Genomic DNA, 19419 nt, shown 5'->3' with positions numbered 1-19419 from the left:
ATCTCCTTCTCCAAAAATGCAGGCCAAAATTGCCCTTGTTAAGTTGCTGTATATCAGGAGAGAATGTAAAGCCTACACTTCTTACAATTTCAAACAATAAAACTCCAGGATATTTGAAAGCTTCTATTCGGCTTAAATGCTGAACAATGAATACCTAAGCCTTACACTGTTCTCTTCTTGAAACCTTGGAGGTGTTCAGAATGATAGTTTTATTCAGGCATATAGAACAGAAAAGAGAAATCATAGCCTTAGAGAATGCAAGTAGAGTGGATGATTTGGCAGAGTAGGGAACACTGAATTTTGAACTAGAATTCATGTCTTCCACTTTCTGGGCAAGTGATGTAACCAGATAGTTCTCATAGAAATTGTGAGGATGAAACCAATATATTCTAAAAAGGGAAACCTTTTTCATTATTTTGAAAGAAATACAGGACTGAGGACTGATTCAATTTATACTGTAGGTGTTATGAGATCTGATTCAAAGAAAAAGAAAAGACTGAGTGTTTGGAGACAACTGCCCAGGAGGAGAAAATCCAGAAAACTTTTACCAGCAAACTGCAGAAATTAGACAGGTGTTAAATGAAATCTCTTCCTCAATTGCAGTCCAGGATCCAGAAATTTGCTCATTCACTTTTTTACAGCCAGGTGTGAGCTGACCTCACTTATCCTATGAACTTACCTCCCTTCAGCCTGAAAGCTGTGCATATTTATCACCTCAGAGATATTCTCACATTTAAACCCATCATGGAGGTCTATTAGTACAGAAGTGTGTGTTAATACAGCTCCTTTCTCGCACCCATTTTGATCAGAGCACAAGCAAAGTCTCTGCCTACAAGTAATCAAAGAGACCTGGACCTTTGTTTTCACACTCTGTATGTTCTGATAACCACATTAGAACCAGAGGTAAACAGGGAACTAATGGCTAATAGTAAAACAGTGTAAAGAGTAAAGATAGGTCAGGGTTTTTTTACAAATTTGCAGTTAGATTCTTATAAAGAAGGATCAAATTCAGATCAAAACTAAATTATGAAAATTTAATGATGAGAAAACAAAAATAATATTTAGAGAGCTAAAGTCCTTGTTTTGATGAGAAGATACCATTAACATTTCTTAGACATGTGATGTCCGTTGAAATGTGGGAGCTTGTCTTAGAGTTACATAAAGTCATTTTCCCAAACTAGAACCTCTGATCTAGGCAAAGTTTTTTATTTGTGACACACACATACTAACAGGCCAGAGGTAACAGGTACTTCTAATATATTAAAAAATGTCAGGGTAAATCCCAAAGAAACTATGAACAGCATTCTTTAAGGAATTATTTCACTCATCAATATGAGAAGGAATTAGGTCCTTTTTAATTGTCACTGGTTCCAAGAGAAATACTTTTCTGCTTTGACTTTACATGCAAGAATATACTTGAAGTTTATGACCTTTCTTCCTTCCAAAAGCAGATAAATTATAAAAGTAGCTCATTCTCTCAACACATTAAAAGTATCTCTTCTGGTGAATAATTTTTTCAGTCTCCTGTTTAGTCCCCAGTTAATCATTGCCTTAAATTTGTGTGACTGTAGTCTAAAAACTGTAAGTGTAAAAATGCCAACTTGGTTATTCTCATAATGTTCAGACTCCACCTGTGCCACCTTGCAATGATTTACAATATCATTAAAGACTACAAAGACTATGAAGAGTTGATGTAACTGTGAAAGAAAAAAGAGGGAGGAGAGAAGTGCTTTATTGAATACTAAAGTTATCTTGATAAATGGGGGGATTGGTCTGAAATCAATAACAAGAAATTCAATAGAGACAAGCGCAGAGTACTACACTTGGGGCTTGTCTACACAAACAGATTAGTACAGCAAACTAAAGCATGAATTTACAGTACACTTTCTGCTGCATACTAACTTTTCATGCTGACACTCTGCTAAGCAGTAAGTATAGCTCTCTGTGATGTCTTCTACTTCACATTCTGCACAGAGACAACATTAGTGCAGGCTACAAGTATCCACAGGGGAATCTGGCGTGGAGAAGCTAGTGTGCTATAAATTTATACCCTAGCTTACTGAAATTTGGTAGTTTAAATTCTACCACAGGCAGAAAAAAATATTTGAATGCACAAATAGAAAATGTGGAATTACAAGTTAGACAACATTACTGCTTCAGCAGGTTGTAGTCAGCATAACCAGCATAGTCAATGATAAATAACGATAAATAACTATTATATTGGTATTACATAGAGCACTGTTACAAGTACATAAAAAGAAACAGAAGAGAATTATTCACATTCTGCTTTTCTCACTGTTGGCAAGACATAAGCCAGAATAGTCTGCTTTCATATGCAGTCAAACATGCTATAAGAACCAAGACTGCTAAATCCAGAAAAATTAGGACTCATGGCTGAGTATGGTAACAGTCTTCAAAGACATAAAAGGGCACTTTAAGAGAATGCCCTACTTTTTTTTTTTTTCCAGTCCAAGAAGACTTGGAAGGAAATAATTGTTTCATTTGCAATTGTGTTATTCCATAAATAATATGGAAGTGTTGATGTATACCATCCTGAAGGGCACAAGAGCAGGGCAGCACTGGAAACAAGGGTAAATGTGTCCATTTCTCTCATTTCTAATATCATGACATGTTCTAGGAGTGAGTGGAAGAGCAGCAGTAAGAAAGATAAATTGAAGGATTTCAAGATTAACTTTCTTTGAAGAAAGGGTACAAGAACATAGAGGTTGAGAACTATGAGTTTGAAGACAATTTACCTAGAAAGAACAAGTAATTAAGCACACTGGAGGGTCCTGAAAATTTCATAGACAAACATCTTTCCATGTCGTCTAAACATTCTTGAACCTTTCTCTGGGCAGGAGCTCAGAAGTAAAGAGCTTTGCAACTCCCTTTCATTTCTTTTTAGACCTATAACAGCCTTACTAAAATGTAGACATTTTACTGGTGTGTACTTGGCTCAAATATATTATTTGCAGTTTGCTATGGAGCAGCAGCATCTGTTGAGTGAAGCCTGACAAAGTCAATGGGGCTCTAATTTTATATCTGATTTACCATCCATTTTTCAGTTTCTCATCTAACTAATCTTCCTTATCTTTGCTATATGTAAGAAAAAATCTTAGTGTTATATGTCTCATAGTTGAAAAGAGAAATAAATATGTAAATTACAATATATGCAAATTACACTTATATTTATATGTGTTCTTTTATTATTAATTTGTATTTGCTTACTTAACTGTCATTTTATATTATCCTAGTTATCCATATATAATTTTCATTATTGAATGTGTTCTATGCTGAATTTACAGCTTGCATGCTGTGACAGATATAACCCATCATATATTAGGACCCAGCTAGCCTAAAAATAAGCTTTTGAGTTGGCTGCATGTCTCTTCCACAAAGACAGCACATAGAAATGATCTTAAACTGAGAAACTAAAAAGTCAGTACCTGTCAGAAAAAGAGTGAAGAGTAAATTTAAAGTATGCCAACTGATTAGAGTAAAAGTTCTAGAAATTTACAAATTCAAAAGGTCAAAGGGGAGAATACAGTTACAGAAAGTAACTAGCCATCAGATGGTCTAAATCATATAAGAGTAGCAAAAAGAATCCAGTATAAAGCCTTTTTAAAATGTTAGTAATATCTGAGGGAGAATAAGACAAAGTGAAAGGACTAGAATAGGCCCACAGGCTAGCAATTATAATTGTATGTTAGCCTTCTACCTAGAAAGATACAAGAAATAGTGGGGAACTAATTGGAAATGGTGTGTATTTCCTAGGAATGATATGAAATTTTATTACTGATTTGTTCTACCACCAAGCTAATCACTTTGCTTTTAGTGATATTTAGACACAGGCAACAACTCTTTTTTTACATTACTTCCCAGTCCTACGAATAAAGTAACTACTTTTTATTTTTAATGGCATACCTAAATCTTTACCCAAGGATTAGTTACAACTACCCCTTGTTACTTAGTATTTCTAAATGAGTTTGCACAATCGCCTCATTAGATCAATTTTAATAGAAAACATAATTATGTATTTCATCCCTTCCTATGTGTAAACACATCAGTGAGCACTACCCACATCTGATCTGAAGCAGACAAATGGACTTCAAATCATAGTAAGAAAAAACACACCAAACAGGAGACTGGCCAGAAATCAATCAGAAAAGAACAATCAAATATTTCCTATCTTTATGGCATCACAGCAGTTAGCTAGAAGCCTAAGTAATGTACTAATGGAGTTCATAGACAATTGGTCCATCTGTGAGGTTAAAAATGTATTAAAAATTGTAGACTTGCATAAAGGAGTGGCAAAGGAGAGTAGCCATGAATACATCTGAAGACTGCTACTTCAAAACTCAAATGAAAAGGAACACTGGAAAGCAGTATAATTAAGACTTGCTTCTAATAGAAACAATAGTGGAGAGCTCATTAGCAGTAAATTTTTTGCAGTTTGGGACCTGAGAGAAACCACTGTAACTATGAATATGAAGGAATTCCATTAGAGAAAGGTGATGAGACCTTTATCACTGGAATTCCATGTAAAATACTGTATTCATTTTGTAGTCTTTAACTGTGTTAGAGACTGATGGTATGGGAGTTGCTCTGAAAAGACTGACACAGTTCTTTTGGAGTGGTTAATTAAAAGCAACTTTGGAGGTAATACTTGTGCAATTAGCAAAAGGAAGTAAATTGGGCAAATTTGTGTGGTTCCCATGAATAAATGAAAGGCATTATTTTACCTCAGTTCTTTTGGGAGAGGAAATTCAGTAACACCATAGCCTGCTGGGTAAAAAGTAGAAACTTGCTCAACATTTGTAGAAGAATAGTACAAGTTTTAGGGAAAAATACCTCACTGAAAAATGGGAGATTACTTGCTAAAACATTAAAACTTGCTATCAAAGTAATAGCTTTGATTAAAGAAATGGTAAGTCTCTGATATGCAGAGGAGATATTATAATTCCATTAAATGGGATGGTACTGGAAAATATGGGTGAGCTCTTGAGAAAAATACAGTTCAAAGGTTGGGAGTATTAATCCTGTTTTCTGAAGGGCTACAGCTAACTTACTGAAGTTCATCAGCTAAAGGTTTCAGTCTTTTTCTCAAGTTAGGGAAGATTCATTTAGGAATTCATTTGATACACAAACCGTGCTGTTAGTGTCTGTCCACCTTATTAACTGGACATGACCTACAGGTCATTAGCAAAATAAAGACTGAAGCACCTACACACCTATTTATCCACTTCTTTCATAGAGTTTATGAGTGAGCTTCACACTTAGAAGGTTAAAGTGAATTATGGCTAAATAATTGCATTTCTTATGCCTCTGGATTTACAAAAATACAAACACAAAACCAGAAACAGACAAACACAACAAAATTAAGATACAGTGAGCTCAAGATCACCATGGTCCCTGCCTATTATTGCTGGTTTGTTCACTATCAGCAATCACAGTTCTGGATTCCACATGTAGCCAGTTGAAAGGAGTTCAGAGTATTTGCCTCTGGAAGAAGTATGTTGCAATTGTAGAAATTTCCTTGCAGAAAATTCCATCTTTATTTCCAATCTATAACAAATCAAAATACTTTACTTTCACAAATGAAATTTTCAAATGCTTCATAAATATGTCATAATAAATTTAACAATTATAGCTATTGGATACTGAAAGAATTAATATGACTTTTCATTTACACTCCATAAGTGATCTCAAATTTTCATTAGATTACCTGTTTCTGGGTAGGCTTTTGCATCTCATTCCAGATTTTCTGTGACCTAGGTGAGGAACTAAAGATCTCGTGTTATTTATGCCTTTTCCAAGTCTGGTTTTATTTATTTTCTGTGATGAACAGATCTGCAAGTACACTGGGCTTTTTCCAGAAACTCAGTAGCCTTTTCATAAAATAGTGATTTACTTTTTGAAATGGCTAATTGCCACATCTTCACTGATGTGTATGAACAGCTTCAAACTTATAAATTCTCTTTTGGTGCCTCTAATTTCTTATTGACAACAGTCAGAAGTCATTTCACACACCACTTAAGCCTTCCCTCATAGCAATATCCCTACTAGATACATGACTGATGTACAATTTGAAATCCCAAACATTCTCCCTCTTCTCAAATTCTTTCTTTGACAATGGGAATATAACTCTCTTAGAAGTAAAGTTCAAGTGAGTTATTACTTGTTCCTGATCTAAAGCACCTACAAAAAACTACATTGCTTCAATATCCCAAAGGCAAACTAAGATAAAGGATTCAAAATTATATATATCATACACAGGACATCAGTCCAAGCACAGGCAGAGATTCATCAGCTACGTCCCTCAAACAGAATTAAAAAATTGCATAGATATTTTCCAATGAGAAAACATTCCTGTACAAAACAAAGTAATCTCTTGCTAGTTTGGGAACATTAACTAATTAGCACAGGATACAGGAAACAATGAGAAAATGTAATTTTTAACTATAAGATGGATCAATGTTTTTGGAGAAATGCTACAAGTATTAGATCATATTGCCAGGTATATACTACTCAAGCAAATACAATATTCCCACAGACCCAACATTTATTGTATATTTACATATGACAGTTTATTTTTAATGAGTGTTCCTCTCTCAAGCAGCAAAAGGTACTAGCCATATCCATAGATATTTATTTTGTCAAATTAATCCAGAAAATTATTTAATCTGCCAATTTTATCATAATTTTAGTAAGATACTGACAATTTAAAAAAAAAAGAAAAATAATTGAAAATTATTTTATTATAAAATACTCTGTTCTTCCAATGTCAAAATATTTTTGGAAATAGTATTCATATTCATAAATTAAAGAGGCAACTGTAACTAATCAGAGGGGCCAAAAGTGCTCGTATTTCATTGAAGTATGTATGTATGAGATTTTAAAAATACTTCTTTTTTGGGAACTGTGTATATTTAACAAAAAAATCATAAAGAGTATGCTTCAAATTTATAAGTACATTGTTCACAAGAACTCTGCAGTACGCTGTCTTGGAAATTAGGAGTTTTTGGCATCCAAACCGTTCCCGAATAGGTATCATATGCATTGTATATTATGCAGGTCCTAGCACAACAGATCCTTGATGCCGCCATTTGAGGTCTCTGGCAGTCCTAAGACATGCAGTTAAGTACAAATCACTAGAGAAAAGCTGTTCTTCCTGTACTAGATGCAGTCAGATTCAATTTTACTGCCTCTGCCGTGGAAGGACAATAGAAGGACCCATAAGACGCCAAGACTGAGGTTCATTGTCTTCTGTTGAAGAATAATTTTTCAGATCAGTTGTCCACGCTTTAGGCTGGTTTTTCTGTAAGCTTAGCAGATATTTTTTAACCCATTTTCTTCCACAATTCTCTAACACATAATTTTCAGAGTGGTTTATGATATTCTACTAGAATTGCAATTTACAACACAGCGTTCAGGACTCGTGAGGATGTCATGATTTAATCATAGCAAAATTGCCCTCTGACCAAATGACTTGAATAGTATTATTTAAATTTCTGTGCTAACGTGTTCTGATGAGCACTACAAAACTTTCATTCTGCTCTCCTATAAATGGAGTTTGAATATTTCTAAGTTTATTGTAAGTTATAAAAATAATTTTCAATGTTTTCTGATACCATTACTTTTTAAGTAAGGGCAAACTTTGAAAAACAATGTCTGTGTACAGAGGAATTTATTAGATTGCTTACTATCAGTGTAAGAGGAAGAAGGGAGAAAGGGATAAAATTTTACAAGTGATTTCATAAGGAGAGAAGATAGTGTATTTTCTGCCCCAGGCTGAAATATTTTGATAAAATTAACAAGTGAAAGCCTTACAGGTCGCCACCACTGTTTAGAACTTTGATCAGTGATTTTTGCAGGTTTTTTTGCAAACCACTCATTTCCTAGATCTTGGACTCCTTTTTTCAAAAGCACAGGAACTGACACATAAATAATATCACTGATTCATGCAAGGCAATTTTAATATACTGATACTTGCTCAAGTGCATGATCCATGTATTTTTCCACCAGAAATAATTGGTTCCATTAAAATATCTCTATCTGTGATTCTCTATGAAGTGAAAATAAGAGCCAAAGCCTGATTTAAATGTTTTGGGGGTTTTTTTAAGGGTGAACAGAAACAGTCTCTTCACTTCTTAAAAATAAGTAACTTAATCTTCTTTAATCCTAAAAATATACCTTTAGAGATATACATCTTTATTACTCCTAGAATTAGCGAGTTATAGTGTGGCAACATTTGCCTGGCCTAGCACTCCATTAAGGCATTGTTCATGTGCAAGACCCAGACACTCATACATACATTTTTTTAACTGACTTAACACATTCATATTCATTAAAATCCTTTTCCAAATGACAAAACCAAAAACATTCTTTAACAAAGTTAGTAAACACAAAATATTTCCCAAATAGATTGAATGAAATGCAATGAACTAGCACCTAAGTAATACATTATCTGTTCTGGTATTAGATCACTGTTTCACAACTCAATCACCAAAAGAACTCTTTCAAGTTCAAACTCAACAATGCTTATGAAGAATAGCAAAATCTTCAAAAGCTTAAGACTAATTAATAGTATGAATGACTGTGACAGAGGCAGATAAAATACCAACAACCACAATTAGTAGGATCAAACATTGCGTGATGAATAGTTTCTTTTTGTATGGATGCTACCTGAAAAGTGGACAAATATTTATATATTAATAGAATGTATATGTTTCATATATTTATGAGAAGTTGTAAAAAATATAAAAAATAATGAAACTGTACCAGCAATAGTATTTCACATCCATTTTCCAGGAATATAAATGAACCATATAATGCTCAATTGTAATACAGATTGTTAAGATTATTAATCATATTTAACACTGGAGTTCTACATACTATTAAATGGAAATTTATATTGAAATCAATAGCAAAATTCCCACTGATTTAATAGACCCAAGATCTAACTATTGGCAACAACACAAATTAATTTATGGTTTATATTCATAACAATTACATTTCATAGAGCACAAGGGATAAACACTACCAGTTTAATCATGATCCATGTTAAAAGAAAAAAATATATGTGTCAGCATATTCCTGAATGAGATCAGAATATGGACTACATGGTTTGGAAAATTTCTTTTTCCAAATCTAGACATGGTCTGGGGTCATAATTTTGTCCTGGGAAATGTCATATATAATGAACAAATTCCCACAAGCATATCTATTCAAAAAAATCCAAAGCAATAATAATATGAAAGTCTCCTACTGGTACATCAGGGAAAACATTTACTTTCAATACCATTATTTATTTGCTTTGTTCCATTCTCATTTAGGTTCTGCACATTTCAGCAAAAGAGGTCCTTGACTGGTAGTTGTTTTGAACTTTTCTGTTCTTGAAACGCTAGTGGAGTGTTTATTGGGATTTTGGAGAAGCTGTTCATAATGCTGCGCATAGTTGGAAGCTGACCCGTATTTGTTTGCATCTGAAGCTGTGACCCAAGAGCACAGAACATGGGGGCAAGGGTGGAAGGGGAAAGAAAACATTTCCAGGAATGACAATTCTGAAAGATATGATATGAAATACTGAGTTCTTTGGGCAGCCTTTTTAGGCAAGGACTTCTTACAGTTGCTGGTTCTCTGGATGTTGGGGGTAATGTATGCCACTATCCACAAAATATATATATATATATATATATAAAAGCTATGAGCTTTTTCTTACAGGAAGAAAATTCCCTAGTACCATAAAAAGGGATCTCTTCATTCCATAGAGATCAGTACCTCACAGGAGGCTAGAATTAAGGCAAAGACAGGCCTTTGTACACAGAGAGTGGCTCTATGTTTTCCCACTTCTAAATTATAATGACTCATTTTAAACAAAGCCCTGCACGTGTAATTTCTTATCGGAGTGGGGGCTTCTGCTTGAACTAGCAAGACTTTCAGTAATAAGATCTGCTTGCTAGGAATAGGGCTCAAGAAAGTTTTATGTATTCAACATATATATGTATTTGCATACACACACACATGAAATTATGCACACACAAATACTCACACACACAAATTCATAAATAGATGTCTATATATGTACATATGCGAAGAGACAATATTGAAAATCATATTAGACTTGGAGTATTACCCGCTTGTCAGAACTATTTAAACTACTATCTACACAGTACATATTGAAACTCAACTTTAAGATTTTTTATTTTTATGTACAGTTCATTTTTTTCCCTCTGGAAATAAAATATCTAAATACAGACAGACTGTAATGTTGTATATGTATAGCTTTCAACAATACTTTAGCTGAATAAATGCTTTGTACATAGTTCTGTCTTTTAATGGAGTTTACAGCTACATTGATAAAATGGATTCCTCATTTCCTTGATTGTTTTAAACAATAACAAGCAGAGAGACAATTACAAGTTAATATTAATAAGCAGCTCAAATAACACTGGTTAAATTATGTACAATACAAACCATTCATACAAATGAAGACTAGGATATTGAATTTGTTACAATATTTTGTAATAAAGATAAGACAGCCACTTATAACTTACATGTTCTCCGCCAGGCATTTTCCTTCTTAGAGATCAATTCCAGTTTTTAAGTAGTTTAGCTGGCCTAAACTCAAACAAGTTTAAAGAATCAGAGCTTAAAGAGTCAGAGAAACATTAAACCAAAATGTCTGCTCACATGTAAATTTCAAATGTTTGCCCATCTTTACTAGAAATAGGCTTGCTCCATGGAAAAAGAGCCACCAACACCACCTTGAATGTGCCTGCTGTGTGCTGGGAAAAGTCATGACACTTTGCTGTGTTCATATAATACGGAATACTGAACTCTAAACACACTTTTTCCCATTTTAACAAGTATTTATTCCTACAGTATTATTTACCAGTACAGCTGCTCCAAGCAGTAGAATGCATGAGTGGGGATTATTGATTGGCATGTACTCAAAGGACTTTCAAGGAGATTTCCATAACAGTCTGCCTTAGAAACCTTGTACTGTCTAGTTAATCCATTTTGCTTGATGATAGGTTATGCTGAATCCTTAGGTATCAGACAATGAAAGATTTCTTAACAGGAATCTCAATAATGTGCGCTGAAAAGTGTGTGTGTCTCTGTGTATGTGTATGGTTTTATTTCAAATCCATAGTGATTTACACCTAGATGGATACATGGAGCTGACTGGGCAAAAATTACATTAGATTGTTTTCCACTAACATATTTGCAGCCATTTGACATCAGCAGCAGCAGGTAGACACATTCCAGGCAATAGATGTGGCCTTCCTCCTTGAGGTTACAGCCCTGTTATTCGACCTCTTTTATTCCCCAGGCTTCAGTCTCAGACACAAGTTGGTCCTCACCCTGAAGGGAAGTAGGGTGTGTCACTGTGGTAGTTGTAATCAGGACACACTTTCTGTACTAGTTTATAATCTGTACTATAAAAGGAAATGTAAATACAGATTACTTTAAAGGGCTTGGAGCAGAGCCATGACACATGGCTCTGGGTCTGCTCCTGATAACAGGTTTTTGAAGGGTCATAGTTGCAGAGAGTATTCTTGGTAGCCTTGTCAACCTTTTCGTACTCGATTCGACAGTTAAAGGACTTGGAATCTTTGGCATCAATCACTGTCTGTTGTGCCAAGTCAAATTCCACTATTTTTGTAGGGGGCACTAGGCTCACAGATACATTTCCTTGACCAGTGGAGTTATGCCTGAAGTAAACACTAAACGTCCCATTGCCATGGTCAACGATTTTCCCTGTTATTAACAAATTTAGCTTCACAGTCTTGATGTTGGAATGAAAATCTCCCCAGCCAAACATTTTCTTAAATTTCCCAGTCTTGACAATGGGCCGTCTCTTTGCTCTGGGCCGAGGCTCTTGCAGATCTGTGGAGTTCCTCAGCCAGTCCCAGACATCTTGCTCAGAATAAGTTTCTGGGGCATCGTATCGCAGGTCCAAATCTGTATCATTTTCCTTTCCACGAAAAGTCTGTGACAGCAGTCGGCTGATGGACAAGTCTTTGCTGCTTTCTGTCCATATGTGCTTTAGTGTGGATTTGGAGCTTCCTGATTTTAGAAGTTCTGTTTTTCCTCCATTTGTTAAATTTGCACAGGTAACCTGAAAGAGAAGGGAAGAAGAAAGAAACAATATATTTAGATATGTGACACAAACCCCACCATTTACACCTGGGACCAAAATAACCAGATTTTTTAATCACAGAGAAATTTTTTGAGACATTAAATTGTACCTCTCTACTCAGTAAACCAAAAGAGAATTGTCTGTTTTCCGATACTTTCCAAGTAGTTATTACTCAATTCTCCTTTGCCAGTTTTTTTAATTGGCCTTCAGATTTAATCACAGACATTCACATTATTTGTCTGTTACAATGTCTGTAAGTGATGAGTGTGTAATAAATTACTACAAAACTGAGTTACACAGTCTTGTCATCCTTCAGGCTGTATGTGGCATCTCAGAGTGAAGTGTTCTTGCTTGAATGCTCACTCTGCAAGGTTGCTGTGTCTTCTACCATCAGAGACACATTCATTTACTTTTGCTGCCCCTGGAGTCCACTGTCAGGGTGCTGTCTTGGTGGTGCCAGCCTGACCATGCTTGGAGTCCATGTCATTATGAATCTAATAATAATAATACAATTTCCCTACTCCTTTTACGAATACTCATTGGTCTATGGGTCTATGTTCTTGACTGGGATCTTCAGTCACAACTACAATATAAATAACAGAATAATGAAAATTTTAATGAGTTTTGAGTTGACAGATATACATACAGTGTACTCCACGTCATTTAGTGCAAGAGGAGTCACAGCCTTTTCTAATAATCCCTTATGGACCTACTAATGGTTTGCCTTGTCTGTATCTAATATGACAAGCATTTCTCCTTTCTCACATCACTTCTTTTTTCACCATTTCCTCCCCAAATTAAATAGTGAACTGTGTAAGACAGAAAGTCTTTTGTATAGTTACCAAAAAAAAAAAAGCAACAATTTTAAGGCAGTAATAACCAAGTTCCTACAGAATCATATACTTCAGACATAGTTTTTCGCTAAATTTACTGTCAGAACAATTTGTCTTATTTATATTTTTTTCTCTTTGCTTTAATTGAGTGGAAAACAGAGAACAGATGCAGGCTTGCAGCTGTCTAACATGGAGCACTGGCAGAGAGCTCTGACAGAGTGTACCTGGGAGGGCTGGAATTCGTGCAGGGTGGATGGAAAGGGACTGACAACATATATAGTCCCATTCCCCCTAAAATTTGCACCACACACTGTCCAATTTTTTAACATTTGCACTGCCTTGAAGAGGCCATCAAGTTTCTTATTTGCCTTTTCATGGCTACATATGAGATTCCAAATACACCTGTTTTATTCCTCTGTGTTCTGGCACTGATTTATGTGCTTCCATCATGCTTGCAGTTATATCTTTCTCTTCACTTAAAAATGAATTTAGTGCATTCCATACCTAGGAAACCTATTGGAAACCAGAAAGTATTTAAATCATGTCCCCTCCCTACTGGTACAACTGGAGGTATATGTCACGGAGGATATCTATCACAGCATGGCCTTTTCATTTCTTAACAATCACGAAATTGAAACACACTTTCATTAACTTCAGTAGTTTTCCAAGGTCATTTGAAGACACAGAGATAAAATCAGTCTAAATTGTCTTAATACACTGATCACACAGGAGATGTGCCCCCAGCCTTTTACAACAAATAAATAGGAAAATAAATCTGTCACATCCTCCACTATACCTGCCCAATCCATTTCATGTGGGGCCAGTAAGGATAATAGATAAAATATGGATTTAATTCAGGATTTTACCAAAAAGACAACTTCCCCCTCTTTTGAATGGACAGAAGGATTAAAACACAGACTAGCATTTTGATAGCCAGCTCATAGCTGCATCTTAGTAATAACACAGTAGGCCAGGAGAGAGGCAATAATAAAATGCACTGATGGTGCACTGGTTAATGAAGCAGCAATGAAAATGTCACAGGGAGAGAGAAAGAGACTCAGAATATATTTTTTTTTCTATGGCATATGGGGAAGGAGGGCAAAATAAGAAAAGAAATGTGGTTAAAAGGAAAAATGTGCCTGTCTAGAATGAATCTGTCAACCCACAATGAATCTAAGCAGTTAGCTAGCAGAGCTAGTAAACCAGCGATCTGTAGGTAGGATACAGACTGCTTACCACTCTCATTTGCTTTCCTTACAGTTTGTTTTTCCTTCGTTTTCGTCTCTTCATCTAATGATTTACATTTCATAGGATCAGACTACCAATTCCATGTAACAATATGTAAGAGTTTAAAAACCTTTAACATATGTGTCTCTTTTTTTTCAGTTATGTGAAACCGAAGACTCAGGAAAAGGAGAAAATTTTCTGAAATGATTGATGACTGCTCCTATACATGGTTTTTTGAAAGCAAACGTATTTCATGGAAATGGATGATTTAGGCTACATGCATTCTATACTGCTTCATATCCAATCTAACAGATACAACTGATTGTTGCTGTCATCGATTTTGTAATACCTGAAAGATTTCTGGCTGTGCAGTTAGCCCTGAGACCTCTGTTTGTAATTTTCAGTGTGGATAACTGGTTGCATTCATGAGTAAAGGCCAGAACCTGTCCTTCCTACTCAAGAGTCCATGTTAGCACTAAAATAACAGCCCACAAGCATTAATGAAAAAAGCTCTAGAATTCATTGTGCTTCACTAAAATTTTCCATCCAACTGCTTTTTCATATACTGCTAGTATACTATACACTATAGAAAGTATCCTCAGAGATTCACACACCCAATAACACAGAGCATTGCTGTGTAATAGAATTTCTGCAAATGCAGCAGTTCTTTCACAGGAACTGATTCCGTTTTCTTCAATCTCTCTTCTTCCCAAACACAATGTTGCAATAATATGAGAGTTTGCAAAGGCATGAGGGTTTGCACTCAGTATTGTTAAGCTTAAACATAGACCTATTTTAGGGATTCATGGAAAAAGAGCCAATTTAAAGTGGATAATAAAACATGGAGCAGCGTAAATTCTATGGTGGTTTTCCTGTCCTCTTCCTTGAGGATACCTATATATAATTCAGAAACTTGCATACTCTACTTTATCAATTAGTTCACTATAACCAGTTTTACCTCCTTTTCCATAGCCAAGTGTCACTCTTAGATGAAATATTGAAACTTTTGGCCCAGTATTAATGGCTCTGTCTAGGATGGAGTCCATTTACTTCATAGCAACTCATATGGTGCTGTGGTTGAGGCTTTTGACCCAAATGGTGGTAACACACTAATGTTCTAGCTCTAGCTGAACAGTGTACAGCACCAAGGCCTTCTCTGTTTCTTTCTCAGTCTCCTAAGTGAATAGACTAGGGATGTGTACAATGGATTGGGAATGGACACAACAGAGCAGAGAACCTGAATTCACCAGAGATATTCTATAATATCTTAGCAATTAAAAGAGTGGGGATGTAGAGGAGGTAGCCATCTTTTCTTGAGGATCTGGTTGTAGGTTGTGTGTTGAGTGCTGACTTTGTATCTATCACTTGTTCTGGTTTGTTTTCTTCTTTTCTTTCTTCTTCTTCTTCTTCTTCTTCTTCTTCTTCTTCTTCTTCTTCTTCTTCTTTTTCTATTTATCCTTCAGTTAAACTTTTATTTATCTTGACTCCCAAGTTTTCTTGCTTTTATTCTTCCATTCCTCTTCCCCATCCCACTGGGGAAAGGGGGAAAGTAAACAAAGAACTGTGAGGTGCTTAGCTTCTCAACAGTGTTAATCCAAAATACCACTGCAGTGCAATAAATCAGTGTTGCAAAAGGGCTGAGTAGGGGGATTTCTTCCACAACTGCATAGCCAGAAGTGATTCTGAATGATGAGGATGGCAGAAATATTTGTATAGAAAAACAGTAAGGAGCAAAAAAATTTAGAAGTGCTTATCTAGTGCTACAAGTGTCACTGGCAAAGAACCTATTAAGTATGGCAGAGTGATATTTGGTTCTGGTCTTGTACTTTTACTGGAAAGTATGTATTTCCACCACCTAATAAAGTCTACTGATACCAAAAAAACACCAGGAGTTTTTACTACTGTCTGGCAACTCTTTTCCAACAGATACTGACAAATTGTTATTCCATTTCTTCTACTTCTTCTTTGAAGAAGGAGGCATTGGTTTCATTGGGCACAATATCAGAAAGCATCATTAAAAAGACACAGAAATTGATCTGCAATTAATTTTTAATCTCTTAAAATACTCCATTCATTTTGTATCCTATGTTTTGAGGGTGATGAATTTGTTTAATATTTAGCTTCATTAAGCATATTTTAATTAATATATGTAGTTCTTTTAGGACTTCCCAAAGGATGGGAAATTTATTTATCTCAGAAATTTTAGAGTTCTCTTTCAAGACACCGAGCCATGAATGCTTTGCCAAGTCAAACCTTAACATTTGCAGCAGAGAAAATGAAGTTAAAAAGGAATTTCAAGAAACCATGAAGGCCTCAAGTGGTGATTTAGGTCCCCTTCTCAGTGTAAAATCAACCACATAATTTAAGACTGATCAATTTGAGATTTTATAAAAATATTAATTCAAAAAGGTACAGAATGCATCTTGATTTCTCACTCTTTTCCTTTTGTTCTAACTCTACTACCATTCATTGCCTATAATTACAGTATTGGTTTAGAAATTATGCATTTATTGCTCTGAATATATGACTACTTCAGAGCAAATGAAAATGCAAACAAACAATCTAATACTCAAGGTAGAAAATTCTCTCTCTTCAGGTAAATAACTAATCAAAAACCTGTTTTTATTGGCATAGCACTGTAAGAATTTGGCAGCGCTGTGTTTGCGAATGCTCTGTATAATAGAATTCAGATTTTTTTTTCCTCAGTAAGATATCTCAGATACAACAAAGGCAAGAGCGTATTGATGGACATTACAATAAGTTGGGCCATCATCAAGGCAGGACACCACAGAGAAAGTGACCACTGAGTCCTGTCTCCTTATATTCATCCTGTTTATGCAATGGGTAGAGAGAAAACAAGACCAAGTTTACTCTTCCTTTTAGATCCATTTTTCTTCCTGCAGGTATCTACACATTGCACGAAGTTACACATTGTACGAAGTTATGGCATGGAAATATTTTATTCAGTGAATAATTTCCAGAAAAGTCAAAGTCAATGTTCTACAGATATTTGGTACTAAACAAGAGTTTCTTTGGTAAGAAACTGAGAATGCAAATTAAAGGAGATATGATTATAATGGGAGAGAGTGAAACACACTGAAGGACCTGTATCTCTTAAATGGACACTTTGGAAAGAAAGGACAAAAACAAAAAACCACATACATGGATATTTCACTGAAACAGGCCTCTCTGGTTTTAAATTACAAACCTTTTTGCTGAACAACATGAAAAGAATGAGTGTTGGCCATTCAAAAAAACTGCAAACTCAGATGAGTCTGACAAACAGGACAGTAACCCATGATCTACAGTGTCAAATGAGAAGTCAAAAGTGGCTATGCAGGATCAAACCAAAGACTCATTTAGAAAAATCATCTTGTCTCCAATAGCAACTATAAGAGATGGAGAAGGGCAAGAACATGGCAAGCATATTACAGACCCCTAATTTCTTCCCAGCTGCTCAATAATTCTAGTTTCCTCTCCTAGATATTGTTTCTGTATATGTTTTCTGTTTCATCATGTCCCTTCCAATTTTACAATATTATGCTATCACATATTAAAGTCTGTGAACTGAAGGACCAAATGAGTTTTCTGTTTCAGTAACTCTAAACAGACTGATCTTCTGTGCATTTGTTCACTTTGACCCTTTGTAAACTTTTAACACTCATAAGATACTTCAGCAATGAGTTCCACTGCTCTGTTTCCTCCTATGGTTTATTTTGAGCCTGGTTCCTGACACCTTCTTTGGAAAACCCTTCATGTGGAAAATTCTGTCACTATCCAAATTTCTCATGCTCCTCATTACTTCTCTTTGTTGCTATACATTAGGTATTTTTTCTACAAATACCACAGAGTGGAAAATTTGATGGTTCCTTGCTGCATGAAGAATTTAACTCACTAGTACATGCCTCAACTATATATTATTGCATTCATAATAGTAATCAGCTATTGATCTCTTTTCCAGCCTGACTAACAGCCTCCTGAATCCTGCAAATAATCCTTGTACATAAGTTATTCTATACCTATACCTTTGAATTTCCTTTTTGTCCTTCTTAACTCCCAGTTCTGTCTTTAAAATGAGGAGATCGGTACATGGTACGTGGTGTTCAGGACGCAGCACAACCATGGTCCTGTGTGATGGAAAATATGGCCTTCCATTATTTGTTCTGTCCTTTTTCTCCATTAATTTATAATATTTTATTTGGGTTTGGTCATAAAAGAGCACTGAATTGATTATTTACCATATAAAAAGAATCATCTGAAGATTTTAATAATATTTTCTAAAATAATCACTTTGGATCATTCACTTAAGCATAAAAAATTATAATTTGTTGTTACACAGAAAACAGAGGAAATGTGTTTTTTTACTATCACTAGGTTAAGTGATTTAACTTACATGAACTTATATACACTGTTACTGCATATTTTGTATAGAACATACTTAGAAGTCACAAAATTCATAATACTTCTATTAACCATGCTCAGCTCAGCTTTAAATTCTGTATTTTTCTAGTTTTAATCTATGAGCTATAATTCTTGCTTCAAATGGCTCTTGTTAAAACAAAAATGTAGCTACCTGAGCTTTTTTCATCATTCACACTACAGCAGTTATGAAAGACAAGACAAGCTGATATAAATTCAACTGACAACAGCTGATATAAATTCAGTGAAATTTAACATCATTGAAATTACAGTGACTGTATCACCTGATATCTCTTTGAGATCTGATTAAGAATCAAAGACTAATTAGAAAATTTGTACCCACAGAAAGATGAGGGTACTAATAAAACAGTAGCAACACAGCATTGTTCAGGTGCATTATAATTCTTTACAGTTGTTATCATAAAATATTAAGATATTGGAATGGCTGTTCTGCAAAAGAAAAAACTATAAAAATTATAATTTTACAGTGCTTTTTACACAATGTAAGTTGTCTTAGAAATAAATCTGAAAACTAGCTAGTCTCAAATAATTTTCAGGAAAATCAAAGATGGTAAAGCAGCTTAAGTGTTTAGGCCCAATAAAATACCATACTCTTTGCCAGTCTAGTCTATGACCTTGGGTGGGATTCACTGATCTATTCATTCACCTGGAATTCTAGGTCTACTCTAATCAAGAGAGAAACAGAATGGATTGTGTCTTCTACCTCCACGAATTGTTGAGCTTTCCAAATGTAATAAATGCTCTTCACTCAGTCACCCAATAGTAACCAAGAGC

The 19419-nt window shown here is 35.0% G+C and overlaps 1 protein-coding gene and 1 long non-coding RNA gene across 4 annotated transcripts in view; both read right to left on the bottom strand.

Moving 5' to 3' along the window:
- Positions 1 to 8586: 8586 nt before the first annotated feature.
- NXPH1 (neurexophilin 1) overlaps positions 8587 to 19419 on the bottom strand; it is a 138165-nt gene continuing 127332 nt past the window's right edge. For all 3 annotated transcript variants that reach the window (XM_064411132.1, XM_064411139.1, XM_064411145.1), the window contains exon 3: positions 8587 to 12124. In XM_064411132.1, coding sequence (XP_064267202.1) covers positions 11363 to 12124 — 762 coding nt within the window. In that variant the 3' untranslated portion in view covers positions 8587 to 11362. The remainder of the gene's footprint in view (positions 12125 to 19419) is intronic.
- On the bottom strand, positions 14862 to 19415 carry LOC135295090 (uncharacterized). Its single transcript, XR_010357152.1, has 3 exons — positions 19292 to 19415; positions 18231 to 18332; positions 14862 to 15737 (listed from the first exon to the last, which is right to left on the bottom strand). It is a non-coding gene; the product is annotated as an uncharacterized LOC135295090 (long non-coding RNA).

Source organism: Passer domesticus, chromosome 1 (assembly GCF_036417665.1).
Source record: "Passer domesticus isolate bPasDom1 chromosome 1, bPasDom1.hap1, whole genome shotgun sequence".
NCBI classification, from domain to species: Eukaryota; Metazoa; Chordata; class Aves; order Passeriformes; family Passeridae; genus Passer; species Passer domesticus.
This window is presented reverse-complemented; position numbering and strand designations above follow the sequence as displayed.